Source organism: Ursus maritimus, unplaced genomic scaffold, assembly GCF_017311325.1.
Source record: "Ursus maritimus isolate PB19 unplaced genomic scaffold, ASM1731132v1 scaffold_24, whole genome shotgun sequence".
Lineage (NCBI taxonomy): Eukaryota > Metazoa > Chordata > Mammalia > Carnivora > Ursidae > Ursus > Ursus maritimus.
Genome location: NW_024424897.1, coordinates 5,923,539 through 5,939,853, shown reverse-complemented (window position 1 = coordinate 5,939,853; position 16,315 = coordinate 5,923,539). Strand labels below are relative to the sequence as shown.

Genomic DNA, 16,315 nt, shown 5'->3' with positions numbered 1-16,315 from the left:
TTTTCCCATCTACACCCAGGGTGGGTAGGCAGGACCCACAGCCATTCCATTTTACAGAGGAGGAAACTGAGGCTTACAAGATTTGCTAACTTGACCTTGGAGTCATGCAGGTAGTGAGTGGCAAGGCCAGGACGGAAGCGCAGATCACCTGGCTGCACCTGATCCCCAGAACCGTGGGTTAGATGTAAAGCTTTGTCTCCTGGCAGGCTCCCGCCACTGCCCCTCGCTGTGGGCCGGCACCAACGGGGGTACTGTCTACGCCTTCGCCCTGCGCGTGCCCCCGGCCGAGCGGAGAATGGACGAGCCTGTGCGGGCAGAGCAGGGTGAGTGCTGGGCAGGGGGAGAGCAGAGGGTGCTCCTCTGCCTGGGCTCGGGGTGGGCTGGTGTCTCTAGCCTTGCCCTCCGCCTGCCCATCACCCACCACTCGCGTCTTGCCCTGTAGCCAAGGAGATCCAGCTGATGCACCGAGCGCCCGTGGTGGGCATCCTGGTGCTGGACGGACATAGCGTGCCCCTTCCTGAGCCCCTGGAAGTGGCACATGACCTGTCAAAGAGCCCGGACATGCAGGGAAGCCACCAGCTGCTAGTGGTGTCAGAGGAGCAGTTCAAGGTGCTGCCTGGGTGGAGGCAGGGCCCCCTGGGAATCCCGGGGACATCTGGGGCGCTCAGATCCTGGGCGCAAATGGCAGTGGCTGGGATCCACTTGAAGTTGTATCTGCAGTTGATGTGTGCAAGGCCACTGAGGCACAGAAAAGGGGAGGGGTGGAGCCTCTGGGCCCCAGGGTCAGCGTGGGGGACACTGAAGCCAGGCCTGTGTCCATGGGAGGGACAGAAAGCGCAGACGTGGAAATAAGGAGCCCTGGTCTCCTTGCAGTCCCAAGTGCAGTGGCTGCGTGGCCGAGCGGGGGTGGGGGGTGCACAGAGACGGAGCAGACTTTGCTGGGAAGCAGGGTTTGGGGTGGGGAGGCTGCCTGCCAGGGAGCCCAGCCGTGCAGCCGCACCGGGCAGGGAAGCCAGAACTCCTGGCTTGGCTGGACGGAGCGCTGCAGGCGGTGGTCGGGCCGGGCTGCGAGCCATGCCCTGTGCCCCCAGGTGTTCACGCTGCCCAAGGTGAGTGCCAAGCTGAAGCTGAAGCTGACCGCTCTGGAGGGCTCCCGGGTGCGGCGGGTCAGCGTGGCGCACTTCAGCAGCTGTCGAGCCGAGGACTACGGGGAGCATCACCTGGCCGTCCTCACCAACCTGGGCGACGTGCAGGTGGTCTCGCTGCCCCTGCTCAAGCCCCAGGTGCGGTACAGCTGCATCCGCCGGGAGGACGTCAGCGGCATTGCCTCTTGCGTCTTCACCAAATACGGCCAAGGTGGGCACGGGGCCGGCGCGGCAGGACCTCTGCGCGTGGGGCCTCTGTGGGGCTCCTGCCGCGCCGCCAGGGGCTGCTGAGCCGGGCGGCCAGGCTGGATGGACCTCAGCGGAGGACTTTGAGGGAGGCCCTGGCCCGTCGTGCCTCCTGGGAGGGAAGTCCCGTCGGCAGCTGCCGGGCCCAGGAACCGTGCGGCTGGCCTCACCTGCCGGGCGTCTCCTTCCCCCCAGGTTTCTACCTGATCTCACCCTCAGAGTTTGAGCGCTTCTCTCTCTCCACCAAGTGGCTGGTTGAGCCCCGGTGTCTGGTGGATTCGGCAGAGACCAAGAGCCACAGCCGCCCCCGCAATGGATCAGGGCCAGAGAAGGCCTTGGGCCGAGCCAGGTCAGTAAAAGGACAGGTGGCCTCAGGGTGCCTCTCTGAGGTGCGCACCGGGGGCTGGCCAGAGATCCCCTCCCTGGTGAGCTAAGCCCCCCCTCCTGGCTCTGGCTCGAGGCCTGCCCCCCGCCCCCACCGTCATAGGCCCCTCCCCCCTGGACAAGCTACCTTCCCTGGCTGGGCTTGGTTCACCACCCTGGTTTAGGGTGGGCCCCGTCAGTTGACCTTATTCTTCATGGGGTCAGGGCTTTCTGGCTGGAATGGGGAGCCTAGCTCCCCCCCCCAGTCCTCACCATCTCTCCCCACAGGAACTCAGGGAACCAGAGTGATGGAGAGGGTAAGACAGCCTTCCCTGTGGACAGGGGTGTGGGGGGACAGAGGCATCGTGATACTTGGGCCCAGACCCAGAGTGAAGGGGAGGGAGGGGAACCGCAGGCCTGCAGGTGGCATGCGGGCTAAGTAGAAACGGCATCCTTTCCAGTCCTGAGCCCTGGGCTCTGGCACTCCCATTCCAGGAAAGAGAGAGCTGGGGCAGAGGAGGCCCCAGGGCTCGCCTGACTTGGCCTCTGCCTTTCAGAGAGAAGGCCCGGCCCAGTGATGGAGCACGCTCTGCTCAATGACGAGAGTGAGTTGGGGCAGGAGTTGGTGGGCTGGCATGAGGGATGTCCGAGGGGGGCTTGGAAGGCCAGAGAACTGAGGGCCATTACCTTGAGGGGGCAGACCCGTCTGACACCCCACCAGGAAAAGGGGGAGAAACGTGTGTGTCAGGCCCAGCCTCTGCTGGTTTCAGCACGCCTCTTCCCCGGTCCTGCAGGGGTCCTGAAGGAGATCCAGAGCACGCTGGAGGGAGACCGAGGGTGAGTCACTGCTCGGGCCTGCAGCGTGGGCCCTGAGGTGCCAGGAGATCTCTGGGAACGAGGGTCCTTGTCTGGCCTCCCCCAGGTCCCCATGGATGGTGACTGCTGTGTCTTTGCCCTTGCAGGAGCTATGGCGATTGGCGTTCTCAGCGAGTGGCCATGGGGTACAGCCTCAGCAATGGGGGAGGTAGGGGCTCTGGGCACTGCTGCAGGGCTGGGGGGCAGCTGGGGGGGGACACGCCTCCTGACACAGAGCGATAGGAGAAAGCGCCCGCACAGGCCCCTGGGGGTCCTGAAAACCTCTGCGGTTGGGCTCCGGGTGGGTGGCTGAGCTCCGGGTGGGTGGCGGAGGTGCTGGCCCGCCCGCGAGGCGCCGGAGCTGTTGCTCTCTCTCCTCCCGCAGCAGAGTGAGCGGGCCCTGAGTCCAGGCTGCCCGACGAACACACACTACTGAGGGCTCTCCCTGCGGCCCGGCCCCGCCTGCGAGGACCGTGCCCTGGGCTGCGCCAGGGGCTGGAACCGACCCCGGTGTCCGCCCCGCTGCTGCTCTTGGCCTGGAGAGAGGCGAGACCCCGGGGCCGGGGGGCTGCCCCTCCTGGGCCTTGTCTGTCTTGACTCTTTGTCAATGTTGCACAGTTTTTATTCCCTCCCCTTTTTGTAGTGGGCTGGGTTTTAAATTATAAATTTTAACTGTCTCTGGGTGAAAGAGAGTTTTTAATAAACACCTTATTACCTCTTCACCAGGCTGGTCCAGTGACTAATTTTTTTAATTGTGGAGAAATTTTCTGTGTAATCGGAAGTGATTGTTAGCCGGTCCCTTGCCTTTGCCCCTGGGGTGCCGTGGCTGGAAGAGGCTGATACTCCAAAGAGTCCCTTTTCTAAGCCATTTGAGTCAGAGCAAACTGCTTGGTTTTGTCTGAACACTTACACTCTGTGTTTGGGATTGAATGGCAAGAGTTAACCATTGCGAGTTTCCATGACTGCGTCCCGGGGTCGGGGCCGAGGGAGTCCCCTTTGGCCTTTCCTTGCTGTCCGAAGGGGAATACACAGTATCTCAGACCCGGTGGCTTCTCCCAGACTTCAGGGAAGGACCATGAGCTGCTGCTGAGGTCGGAGGCCGTGCCCAGAGGTGAAAGGTCTTAGCGCCAGATGAGGGGCTGGATCAGACTGCCGTTCCGGTCCTTATAAACCAGGGCTTTGGTCTACTCGCTTCTACTTCATTTACCTGTCTTTGTTGAGCACCTGCTGTATGCCAGGCACATGGGGTCAGAGGCAGCCAAGACAATGTGGTCCCTGCCCGGTGGGGCTCCCCATCCTAACCAGGCAGGAAGTCTTAAGATGCGGGCCATTGGGGGGCCTGTGAGAGACATGGGGGGGGTGACGTCAGGCTGGGGCAGGGACATGTCCAGGGGTGGGCTGGACAGAGGGGCCGGCCTCGCTCGAGGAACCAGCCTGCTTGCTGTGGGAATGGGTCAAGAGTGGAGGGGGGCTGGCAGGAAGTGTGCTGAAAACGAGACCACCGTGTGGCCAGGGCCAGCCCAGGGCCAGCCCAGGACCCCCTGGAGCATGGCGAGGGCAGGGGCACTGCTCTGTGGCACAGGAGCCCATCTGGCCTGTTGGAAGGACCTGGATCGGCACACAGGGCACAGGAGGAGCCAAGGTCCAGGTCCCTGGATGGTTGTGCTGGGGGAGCACCCTACCCACCGCCCTCCAGCCAAGCACGAGCAGCTCAAGAGTCGCTGGGTTGTGTGACTTGGGCCACTCCGGGCCCCCGTTCTTAGAAGTGGGGGTGGCGCTTACTGAGGGAGGAAAAAGCCACAAAGAATGTGGAGGAACAGTTCCCCAAAGGGAAGAGGGACACAGACCGCGGTCCCCGAAGTCATGGAGAAGGGAGGTTGGGTAGAGCAAAAGACAAAGCTACAGACAGGAGGGGAGTGCTGCACACCCGCCCCCTGGACTTGGTCCTGAGACGTTGGAAGCCTCTGGGGCTTGAAGCAGGAAAGTTCCATTATGACATTTATGCTTCCAAAGACCACTGTGGATTAAATCCCAGCGAGTGGCCCTCGTGTGACCTCAGGCAAATTGCCTACCTGCTCTGCGTCCCCCTTTCTTCTGGGGAATGGAATGATGACCGTATGCCCTCGGGATCTGTTGTGAGGTTCACGGGGTCCCGATGGGGGTGACCCTCTGTCGGGTCAGGGAGAACATGTTACAGCTTGGTGTACAGGATCTTTATTTTTATCATAAAAGAAATTAAGCTCTGCTGTTTATACCTTGGGTTGGCACTGGGTCTGCAGTTTGTAGGTCAAAGAGTTATGCACCAAAAGTGGGTGCCAGGGAGGGAATGAGAACATCACACCCCAGAGAGCTGGACACAACACACACACAACCCATGGGGACTCGTGTGGTTTTCGAACAACCTGTTCAGAGGGACTTACTGCTTGTTTTATCCAGGCACCTAAATTAACTCACACAAATGGACAAGTGACATGAAGTTTCCCTCCAAGAAACCAAGAATTGAAGACCATGGTAATAACGTAAGCTCCAAGAAATCAGAAGAAAATGGCAGCACCAAGCACTTTGAGTGCGCAGAGAGCCCCATGGCCACAGCAATGATCAGCCGATCAGACTGAAGAGAAGCCAACCACCGCTACACACATCTGAAAATAACCAGACTCTGAAAATGGATTTACGTCCATGCTCATGGAGGATGTGCTTTGCCTTAAGTACTCCGTGCTATGAAGTATTAGCTAGTGTTCGTGGCTTGCCTATGTTGGTTCTAGAAAAACCTCCTATCGGGAGTGTGAGATCAACAATTTTTACTGATAGGTGTGCACAAGTGGAAGGGTTTGGCACGGTCTAGAAAGTGGATTAATGGAAGCTGGGTGGGCACAGAAAGGGGCTGGAGGTCCCTGCAGCTTCTGTCCAGGGAGGGGTGCTCGTAGCGGCACAGTGGAGACACTGAGAGGTTGAGTTGACAGGACCTCTGCCAGATGGAGAAGGTGAGCGAGTGGCAGAGGTCACTGCTGACTCCAAGGCTCTTGCTGATGTTCCCCAGGCAGCTGGACATGTGGTCTGGGGACTGGGATCTGAGGGTCTTCAGCATGGACAGGTGGTAGACAGACTTGGAAGTCAGGCAGTCCTCAAACACTGGCTTTGCCCGTGACCCACTGTGTGACCTTGGGTTGATGATGTCACCCTTGTGCTTTAGTTTACTCATCTATAAAACAGGGCATAATCATAGGGCCTACCTCAGAGAGTGGTAAGGATTAAATGAGAGTCTGTAAAATCACACAGCACCTTAACACCCAAGCAAAGGAGATGAAAGTTACTGTGGCTGGGGGTAGGGCCAGGAGGGAAGGAGGGGGGGAGGGGCGTGGTCAGAGAAGGACTCCCACAGAATGGAGGGGCAAAGCAGGTGAAGGAATGGCTGGGGAAAGTAGGAGCCAGAGGGCTGGGCTTGGTGGAGAGGTGGGAGGAGGTCCCCTCTGTCCTTTGTCCCCTGCTGTCCTTTGTCCAGGGAGTTCCCTGGAGGCTGCTGGAGGTCACACAGCCAGGAGGTGGGCTGGGGGGACAAAGGCTGTGTGGTTCCAAAGCCAGTTCCCAGCAGAAGCTCGGCAGAGAATAGCAAGTACTCGGGGTCCAGGGAGCTGGGTTTGGTGCCCGATTCCTCACTTACTGGCTGTGTGTCCTTAAGCCACTTATCCTCTGAGCTGATGCCCCATCTGTGTAGAACCAGATCTTAGCCCTTTCCTGGGGTTTGGGGAGACTTGAATGAAAGGCTCCTTGGGAAGGGACCTGAGGCTTGCCACACCCACACGGCTGAGTGAGCTACAAGCCCTGGCCTGGATCAACCCGGAGGAGAGGAGGGCACCAAGAAGGCGAGAGATTGGAGAGGGGCGCAGAGCTCTGTCTGCCCAAGAGCTTGCAGGTTACATTGTAATGAATCAGAGAAAGTCAAGTTTGCTGCTGGTGGCAGTCCCTCACACCTGTGCCCCAGAGGGCCTTGGGAGCCGGACTGCCTGGGTTGGCATCTCATTTCTGACCCTCTCTGTGACACTCAGCTGTGTGCCACAGTCGTATCAGCCATAAAATGGGAATCCTTAGGGTATCCACCCCTTAGTGTGCTTTCAAGAATTAAATGACTCCATAGCAAAGTGTTAAGAACAGTGCCTGGCACATAAGCCCTGAACTGTTAGCTTTCTATTGCAGTTGAGTCCGAGGACTAAGGTGTCCCTTAGAGTTCCCAGGATGATGGTCCAGACAGGTTCTTTGAAGGAGAGCTCACCGCCCGCCCCCCCTCCACTGGGCAAGCAGGGAGACAGGAGCAGAGCATGTGGGTCCGCAGTCTGGCGGGGTGCCAGGCTAGGCTGGCTGGCAGCGACTCCCAGGCTGCACGGTTGCCCTGTCCTCGGCCTTTGTCCGCTGCTGAAGCGTCTCCTCTTTCCTGGGCAGCCTCCCTTCCTTTGTTGGCCTAGGGGGTCAGGACCCGCAGCCACCTGCATTATTAATGCTTATGGGTAAGGCTGGAGCCCCCGGGGGGTAGGCTGCACCTGTAGGCCCCGCCAGAGCAGAACCGGTGTGGGCACTGCCAAGCGCTGAGGGCGTCAAGGGCTGCCAGATCTTCCGGGAGAGTACAGAGACCGGGGAAGCCCCTCTTCACCGAGTCCGCCATGGGTGGGAGCAAGGGCAAAGCGCCTCAGCGCCAGGACGGACCCAGGAGGCCGGCCTCCGGGGAGCAGGAGTCCGGGTCCGCCAGCGCAGACCGCGCGCCTAGCCGGGAACGCCGACAGGGTCGCGGGAAGGCCCACAGGGCCAGAGCAGCCTTGGAGCCCGCCACTAAGGGAAGCCACGGGACCCCTGGTGGCCGCCGGAAGCCGACCGCCCAAGGGAACGGCGGCTGCAGACCGCCAGGGGCTGAGCCTCCAGCGGAGGCCCAGGGGACACCAGGCAGCGCGGGGCGTCCGGGACCCGGGTCTATGCACCGGGACGGCGGTGGCGGGCGCCTGAAGGAAGAGAGTCTCCCGGGAGAAGGGAGGACCGGCGAGCTTTGCCGCCGCAGGAAGAGAGAAAAAGGGCGGAAACCCCCCGCTCGGAAGGGCTGCCGAGAGACCCGGAGCCTCGATGGGGACGCGTCGGGTGGAGACGGGGGCAGCTCTTGCCCGGACAGCGAAGCCCGCGAGGCCCAGGAGAGCGAAAGCCAGAGCAGCGGAGCCCCGGAGCTGCGGCCGAAGCCGGAGCAAACGGACACGGAATCGGGAGACACCCAAACCGGGTCGGAGCCAGAGGTGGAGCCCGGCGAGCGCCCCAGCAGCTACGGTCTGAGCAGCGACGGGGACAGCGCTGAGCCCCGGAGCCGGGAAGGGTCGTCGGGGGTGGGACCCCGGGGAGAGAGCGAAGATTCCGGGACAGGCACGGAGTCGAGCCTGGAGGGGGCCGAGCCGGGAGGGGGCCCACAGGCAGCCCCAGGATCGGCGAGCCGAGCCACTGAAGCCGAAGAGACTGAGCCGCGCAAAAAAGCCAAGGCCTCCAGCCCCCTCGAGGGCAGCCCCACGTGCGTCCCCTGGAGTTCGCGGGCTTCTCGGGACCCCAGGCCGGCCCGGGACGCAAGAGAAAATGAGGCGCGGCCGGAGGCTGAGCCGCAGGGCGCCGAGCCTGGAAGAGCCGAGGCCTCGGCCGCCCAGGTCGGAAAGGTGGTCGGGAAGGTGCAAGTGGCGGCGGGCGAGAGCGAATCTGGGCCTGGAGGGGGAGACGGGTCCGGACACCCAGCGCCGCTGGCCACCCTTGTGGCGCTCCGCAGGCTCCGCGCGAAAGCCCCGTCGGGCCCGGCTCCCCAGGCGGGGGCTCCGTCTCCCCCCCGCGCCACTCTTAAGGAGCGGCTCCTGCGCGTGGTGCGCGCCCTGGGTCTCCTGCGGTGGCTGCGGCACCGGCTGCGGCGGCCGGCGGGCGAGGGCCGGGGGGCGGGACCGCGGGTGGACGAGGGCCGGGGGGCGGGGCCGCGGGCGGGCACGGGGCGGGGCCGCGGGCCGGGACTGCGGCGGCGTCTAGCGCAGAGCCTGGTGGGCGTCTGGAGACTGGGGGGACGGCCCAGGGCTCCTCCTAGCGGCGGCTCGAGCTCCCCACAGTTTGCGAAGAGCTCAGCTCCCGGGGACCCCTCTGAGGATGAGGACCGGACTCCGGATCCCAAGTTCGCGGTCGTGTTCCCCAGGATCCACAGGACGGGGAGGGCGTCGAGCACTCGGAGCTCAGAGGAAGCGTCCACGGACGCCCCACCCGGGGAGGGGCACGTTTGGCCCTGTGCAGGAGCTTCGGGGGACAGTGAGGGGCGCGGGGCGAGTGGAGAAAGTGTGGCCAGGTCCTGCCGAGGCTCTCTCCTCGGCCGTACTCCCCACGACGAGCCCCCACTCGACGAAAGCGGCTCCAGCAGCGAAGAGGAGCCCGAGACCTTGGGGGCCGAGGCTCCGGTCCACTGGGCTCGGAGCTTAGAACCCCGCGGGGACCCTGGGCTTGGCACCGACGCGCTGCTGCCCCGACTCACCCTGGAGACCCGCCTGCCGTGGGAGAGAAGCCCCGGCCCCTGTGGGTCCCCGAGGGAGCAGTGGGAGCCAGAGGATGAGACTGAGGAGGCGCTGGAAAGGGACCTGGAGCTGAGCCTGGGGCCGGGCCTGGAGGTGCTGCCCTTACAGGACGCTGAGGGCAGGAGCCTTGGGGAAGGCCTGGAAGACACGGAGGACCTGGCTCGGCTCCGGTGAGCAGTGGGGCAGTTCCAAATCTGTCGTGTCTGGGTCCCAGAGTTCCTCTATATCCCACCCTACCTCCATTTTTATAAACTGTATCCTTAGAAGGGATTGTAATTTTTACCGAAGGTCTGGCTGGAAGAGGCAGGTGAGGGGTGAAAATCGGGTGCCCCTGCCTGGGACTTGCTTCTCTAACGGGCACAAGGCTTCCCTCTGGTCAGCGGCCTGGTGGTGCTTGTAGCCCCCATGGAGTGAGGAACTCACTTAGCAGCCGGGCTCTGTGTTATGCTCAGGGCTCAGAGAGGATGCGTGACTTGCCCAAAGCATCCCTACAGCCGCTAACCCGGGCCCTCCTTCTGCCCCCTCTTCCCTGCTCCGCCATCCCGCCGCCACCACAGACCCGTGTGTAACAGCGCCGTGCTGCTGTGCCTCAAGAAGAGATTCCATCTGGGCCGAACCTACGTATGGCGGCACCAGGGGAGGGTCAGGGGGCTGGGATTCCCTGTGCCCTGGGATCAGAGGGCCCTCTGGCACTTCTAGAATTTCTCCTTCCTTCTCCCTGGGCTGGGTGCTGAACCCTTGCTGGGGACCTGCAGAGTGGGGGCGGGGGCTGGGGAGCACCGGAGCCCCACTCCGTCTGTATCCCCTGCTTCCTCCGGGTTCTGATGAGAGCATCTACTTCTTCCCCTAGACCTTTGCAGGGCCTCTTCTGCTCTCTCTGAACCCCCACCGGCCCCTGCCTCTCTTCTCAGCTGAGGTCCTGGACAGCTACCATCCCAAGAAGGCCCCTAACACCGCCCCGTACGTGACTGAGCCCCACCAACCCTCTGCTCACCCCTGGGGCGGCTAAGCCCCAGCATGTCCCACTGACTGAGATCCTGGGGACTGAAGAGCCCTCCTACACCTAGGAGGGCCCAGATGCCCACCTCTGGCAACCTTCTCATTTGCTTCCTTCCCTCCTCCCTCAGACACATTCTGGCCATCGTGGTCTCAGCCTACAGCCGGTCTCAGAGCACTGGGCAGGGCACATGCATCCTCCTCGGGTGAGTGGTGGTGCCCCGCGGGACCCCCAGGCCACTCTGAGGGCTGGGAGGCAGGGGACACGGGGTCTGCATTTGAAGCTACTGGTCTGGTCCCCTGCGGGACAGCAGCACTGGACTTTGTAGGGGCTGTGCTCCTGGCTGAAGTCACCCACGTGCCCCTCGAATGTGGCATCTTGGAGACTTCTTTCTCTTTGGTCTCCATGCCCTGGGTCTATCTCTCCATGTTTCCAGGGTGTGGGAGGATATCCCTTCCAGGTGGGCTCCATGGGGTGTCCTATGTGCCCCTTCCTGGAGACCCTGTCAGCCCCTCCGTCCTGCAGTGGGCGCAGTGGCTCAGGGAAGACAGAAGCTGCCAAGACGATTGTGCACTTCCTGAGCAGCCTGGAGCAGGAGCGGGCAAGCGACCGAAGACGTCAAGTGAGGGGCAGCTGGCCTTTTCCCAGCGATCCAGGAGGGACCGTCCTTCTCCTTTGGGCGGGGAGGGCGGTCACCAGGCCTCTGGCCCCTCCTTGGGGGCAGCCCCAGGCATTGCCTACTGTGGGGCAGGGTGGGGGGTGGGACTGCCGCTCTCCGTGGATGCGCACAAAGTGTCCTCAGCTGGGGTGCCTCTCAGTGCATTCCGCCGCTGTCCCAGGGATACTTGAGTGCCCCTCCCCCCCACAGCTGGAGGGGCTGCAGCTCGTGCTCAGCAGCTTCGGCCACGCCAAGACCACCCTCAATGCCAACGCCAGCCGCTTTGGCCAGGCCTACTGCCTCTGCCTGCAGCAGTGAGTGACAGGGGTCCTGGCGGGCACAGGGGGCACTCGTGATCAGTTCCCTTTACTGGGAACCCGAGGCTGCTGCCCTTGGGTCTAGCCCCTAGTGTGTCCCATTCTGAGCAGGGTCCCTAGGTGGCATGCACCCTGGGCACCCCACCCACTGTCCTGTGCCCACAGCGGGGTCATTGTGGGAGCCTCTGTGTCACATTATCTGCTTGAGACCTCAAGGCTGGTGTTTCAGGTAAGACCCCCCCCCCCCGCGGCGGCTCCCATCTCTCTCTCAGAATGGGGAAGAGGGAGCGGCCACTGTAGGGGGTTGTGGTCGCTAAGCTCCCCATCCCTGCCTTTCCCAGGATTTGTCCTTGCTCCTCTGAGGCACAGGACCGGACCACTGCTCCCCCTAAGCCAGTCCTTCTCCCCCAAGGCCCAGGCTGAGCGGAGCTTCCATGTTTTTTACGAGTTGCTGGCCGGGCTAGACCCTGCGGAGCGGGAGCAGCTCTCCCTACAGGGGCCAGAGACCTACTACTACCTCAACCAGGTGGGGGAAGACCCACTCGGCGCTGGGTGGCAGGGCTTGCCCCGGGAGAGGTCTAAGGAGTGGCCGGAGTAGAGGGGAGCTCTGGGCGGCCGGGCCCTGTCCCCTCACCCCCGTGGTGCTCTGCAGGGCCAGGCCTGCAGTCTGCAGGGCAAGGATGATGCCCAGGACTTCGAAGGACTGCGGAAGGCCCTGCAGGTCACGTGCCCCGAGGATGTGGCCGCCGCCTGGGCTGTGTTGGCTGCCGTCCTGCACCTGGGCAACATTTGCTTCTCCTCTTCAGAGGTGGGCTCCTGCCGTGGCCAGAGGCCGGCGTGGACACTGGGTCAGCAGTGGCTTGTTTGCCCAATCAGGGTGCAAGGATACCAAACACTTGTAGGTAGATTACCAAGCCCTGGGCTACCTCGCGGCGGCCCTGGAGGGTGGGCAGGTTCCGTCATATAGGTGAGAAAACGGGCCTGGATCATCTCTGCCAACGCGGGTCCCGCTAAGCTGCCGCCCCTTGGAGGGGGACCTGCCCTCACTGAGCGGCTCTTCTGTACCTGGCACCGTGTAAATCACTTTCTGCAGGTTTCCTGATTCCGTTCCCACCACAAGTGTAACTTCAGGGTTGTGGTTTCCCCTTTAACAAGGAGACAGTGGCGGGTGCCTGGGTGGCTCAGTCGGTTAAGCATCTGCCTCTTGATCTCAGCTCAGGTCTTGATCTCAGGGTCATGAGTTCAAGCCCTGGCGCTGGGCATGGCGATCTACTTAAACAACAGTGAGACAGTGGGGCTCAGAGAGGGAAAGGGTCTTATCAGAGCTGGCCAGCTAGTAGGAGGTGAAATTAGGACTCGTACTCAGGGCCCCCAGGCTCCAGAGTCAGCTCCTACCGACCAGATGTAGTTTGGGCAAGAGCGCAGCTCCCCGGGGAAGCGAGGCCCTGCCTCCTCCGCCCCACCCTGCGGGCTGTGGCCGTTCACAGCAGAGCTCTCTCCACCCCCTCCCTTCTCGGTCCAGCGGGAGTCCCAGGAGGTGGCTGCCGTGTCCAGCTGGGCCGAGATCCACACGGCAGCCCGGCTGCTGCTGGTACCACCTGAGCGCCTGGAGGCCGCTGTCACCAGGAGGGTCACGGTGAGCGCTGGGGTCCTCAGGGGGCGGGGCCACCCCCACCCCACCCCACCCCCCACCCCACAGGCTTGGCTTGGGCCCACGTGGGCCTCATGCCTGTTGTTCCACCTGTGCCTACCTCCTCTGCCCCCCAGGAGACACCCTATGGCTGGGTCTGTCGGTCTCTGCCGGTGGAAAGCGCCATCGATGCCAGGTGGCCCTGGAGGCAGGAGGGAGCCGTGGCCGGGCCTGGCACTGTGCCGCCCGGGCTCACTCACTACGCCCACAGGGACGCCTTGGCCAAGGCGCTGTATTCACGGCTTTTCACCTGGCTTCTGACGAGGAGCAATGTGCAGCTGGCAGCACCCGGGGACGGAGAGAGCGTGGACACCATCACTGTCGTGGACGCCTACGGCTTTGAGGTCACCCCTTGGGGCAGGGCCCGGGACGGGGTGCCCACCTCATCCTGATCATTTCTGGGGTCAGCACTCCCTGAGGGGGGGCACTCGTGAGCTCTTGCCTGCCTAGCACGAGACCCCACACACTCCACGGGTGTAGCCTTTCCGCCCCGCTCTGTCCAGCCCTGACATCGCCTCTGGAGAGTTCTGTCCTGCTTGGCCTTGCAGAGTCTCACAGGAGCCTCTAAGGCAGCGGAAGACAGAGGCCCAAGGATGGATCAGTCCACAGCCTCCCCTCCCATGCCCCGAGATGAGCAGGAAAGGGGACAGTCCCCTGAATGGCCCTGAGTTTTCATAAGTACTTCACCCCTTTCTAGAAGATCCGGCTTCCTCAGGGCAGGGAGGAGGGGGCTTGAGCAAGAGAAGGTGGCCTTCACCCTCGTTCCCAGACGGGCACTGTTCACTGCCCCCTGCTCTCTCCTCTCCAGCATGCCCTTGGCAACTATGCCATCTCCGAGGGGTGGGGGGGGGATGACTGTGGCAAGTGTGTGGGCGCACGTGGGCGCATGTGCGCTCTGTATGTGTTGTAGAAAGTGTCACAGCTCTCTGCACAAAGCCCCATGGAGTGCGGGCTCTGCAGGCGAATGCAGAGAAAGGAACCTGTAATTGCTACAGGAGGAATGCTGGAAGGCTTCTTGGAGGCAGTGTCCTGGAGCCCTGCTTAGGAGGATGTGGGATTCCTGTAGCCAGCGAGCTACTAGGTCATAGGAAGAGGCGCCTTCCAGACCACAGGACGGCTGTGACCAGAGGCCTGAAGGCTCACAGTCGTGCAGAGGCAGAGGGAGGGGTGTGGGCTGAGGCCTTTGGACTTGACCCGGTGGGCTGCAGCATCAGCCCCAGGACACCACTCCTCCCCTTGTTGTGGGAGGGGAATGAAGGACACCCGGCCAGTGTGCAACCCCCCCACACCTGCCCCGGGCCCACCCTGTGTGGGTGCCCATGTCTCTGCCCCTGTGCTCCCAGGCCCTGCAGGTGAACGGCCTGGAGCAGCTGTGCAACAACCTTGCCAGCGAGCGCCTGCAGCTCTTCTCCAGCCGGATGCTGCGGGCCCAGGAGGAGGTAAGAGGCGCTGTGCCTGGCAGTAGCCGGGGGCACCCAGACCTTCCAGAGCAGGGGCCATCTCTGGGAAACAGAGGGCGCTGAGCCAAGAGCTCGGCCCCACCATCTCGGCCCTTCTGGGCCTCATTTTACTCACCTGGACGATGGCGGGGGCCCTGCCTGCTCTGGCTCCAGTGAGCGCCCCGGCGAACGTGGTCGTGCTCTGTAACTGGCCCCGTGCGGGCTGTTCCCAGGAGGCCTGTCGGCGAGAGCGGCTGCCCTGGGTGCCCGTTCCCCAGCCTGTGCAGGACACCTGTCTAGACCTCCTCATAGACCAGCCCCACAGCCTCCTGAGTATCCTGGATGCCCAGACGTGGCTGTCCCAGGTGAGCCCTGAGTGGTGGGGGCCCTGGTGGCCAGGCCAGGGCCAGCAGGCCCTCTGAGAGGAGCCACAGGTAATGGGGGCTGGAAACCCTGCCCATAGCCCTCTCAACACAGCTTGGGTTCAAATCCTGTCTCTGGGTGATCCTGACCTCTCTGGGGTTCCTCAAGTCCTTTCTGCGAAAGGGGCAGGGTGGTGGGAACTGCACAGGGCTCATGCAGGGCTTCTAGGGGTCCCTCAGGCCTCCAGCTAGTAGGGAGTAAGCCTCAGGGCCATGGTACTCCCCCCACCCATTCCACAAATACTTATTGATGACCCTGGAGGGACGCACAGTCTGGGCAGGGGAACATCACGTGCTAAGGCCTGAGGGAAGCTCGTCCCTCTTATCAGGCCACAGACCACACCTTCCTCCAGAAGTGTCACTATCATCATGGCAACCACCCCTGCTACGCCAAGCCCCAGCTGCCCCTTCCTATCTTCACCGTGAGGCATTACGCTGGCACCGTCACCTACCAGGTATTGGGGTAAATCAGGGACAGACTCCTGGGTGAATCAGTGAGGATGATGTGGCCTGGGGTGGGGGGGTCCCCTCCCCAGAGGTGAGTCACCTGACAGCTAAGAGGAGTAGGTAAGGGGAGGCCCCTCCCAGGGCTGTAGGCTTCTACCTACGCCCTTGGCCCTACACAGTTCTGAGCGTGATTTAATGACTTCTGGCTGAGCACCGTGGGGGAGAGGGAGGTGAGACTGCGGGCCTCAAGACTGGGAGGGAAGGATCATGTGCGTGGGGCGTGGGACCTGACTCTGACAACCTCCGCTGTCTGCCTCTCCTCCTGAGCCTTCGTTTTCCCATCTGTAAAATGGGAGTCTGTCCTGTAACACTGTTGTGAGGATTAAATACAGTAACGGGGAAGTGGTCAGGCAGGTGCCTGGAGCATAGTAGGTGCTCACTGGAGGGACTTTTGCCTTTGCCCCTTCTGAGTTTCATGGTGACAGCACAGCTACCCAGGAGGAGAACTGCTGAGGGGAGGGGCCTGGTATAAAGGGTAGGACCATATGACTAGTTTGAGGTAGGGCAAATCCAGTAAGGCTTCCTGGAGGAGGTGACTGCTTTGTTTGTAGAAGACGACACAAATCACCCAGAAGTTACCCAAACAAGAAACCCCAGGGACGTATATCAATTATACCTCTGCTCCTCCCCCCAAAAAACCCGATCACATATTAAAAAAAGAAACCCACACAAGGAGATTGAATAAAGAAAACCACAAAACTATATTGAAGGTCACAAAAGAAAACGTTTTTAAAAGATTTTATTTATTTATTTATTTATTTATTTATTTGGGGGAGAGAGAGAGCGCATGAGCTGGTGGGAGGGGCAGAGGGAGAGGGAGAGAAGCAGACTCCCCGCTGAGCAGGGAACCCAACGCGGGGCTTGATCCCAGGACCTTGGGACCATGACCTGAGCCAAAGGCAGATGCTTACCGACTGAGCCGCCCAGGAGCCCCTACACCCACCGTGGGGCTGGAACTCATCACACTGAGATCGAGTCACATGTGTCCCCTGACTGAGCCAGCCAGATGCCCCACGAAAGTTTGAATTTTGATGAAATGCCTTTTATTTTGTCTTTTCTTGCCTGTGCTTTTGGTGTTCTATTCAGGAAATCGTCGCCAAGTCCAATGTCACCAAG

At 61.9% G+C, this 16,315-nt stretch overlaps 2 protein-coding genes across 7 annotated transcripts in view; both read left to right on the top strand.

Annotated features, from left to right (window-relative positions):
* The window catches only part of LLGL2 (LLGL scribble cell polarity complex component 2), a 36,016-nt gene extending 30,667 nt beyond the window's left edge, over window positions 1-5,349 (top strand). For 3 of the 6 annotated variants that reach the window (XM_040640227.1, XM_040640231.1, XM_040640230.1), the window contains 6 exons: window positions 1,587-1,740; window positions 2,043-2,071; window positions 2,312-2,359; window positions 2,549-2,591; window positions 2,717-2,778; window positions 2,995-3,331. In XM_040640227.1, coding sequence (XP_040496161.1) covers window positions 1,587-1,740; window positions 2,043-2,071; window positions 2,312-2,359; window positions 2,549-2,591; window positions 2,717-2,778; window positions 2,995-3,002 — 344 coding nt within the window. In that variant the 3' untranslated portion in view covers window positions 3,003-3,331. The other 3 variants (XM_040640228.1, XM_040640229.1, XM_040640232.1) reach the window with 3 other exon arrangements.
* Window positions 5,350-7,264: 1,915 nt separating this feature from the next.
* Window positions 7,265-16,315, top strand: part of MYO15B (myosin XVB) — a 28,531-nt gene continuing 19,480 nt past the window's right edge. The window contains 16 exon segments of the mRNA XM_040641200.1: window positions 7,265-8,084; window positions 8,157-8,537; window positions 8,622-9,339; window positions 9,727-9,790; window positions 10,020-10,129; window positions 10,297-10,375; window positions 10,666-10,788; window positions 11,035-11,138; window positions 11,307-11,370; window positions 11,794-11,949; window positions 12,664-12,777; window positions 12,909-12,967; window positions 13,043-13,175; window positions 14,175-14,270; window positions 14,504-14,635; window positions 15,022-15,147. Of these exon segments, the coding sequence (XP_040497134.1) occupies window positions 7,265-8,084; window positions 8,157-8,537; window positions 8,622-9,339; window positions 9,727-9,790; window positions 10,020-10,129; window positions 10,297-10,375; window positions 10,666-10,788; window positions 11,035-11,138; window positions 11,307-11,370; window positions 11,794-11,949; window positions 12,664-12,777; window positions 12,909-12,967; window positions 13,043-13,175; window positions 14,175-14,270; window positions 14,504-14,635; window positions 15,022-15,147 (3,279 nt within the window).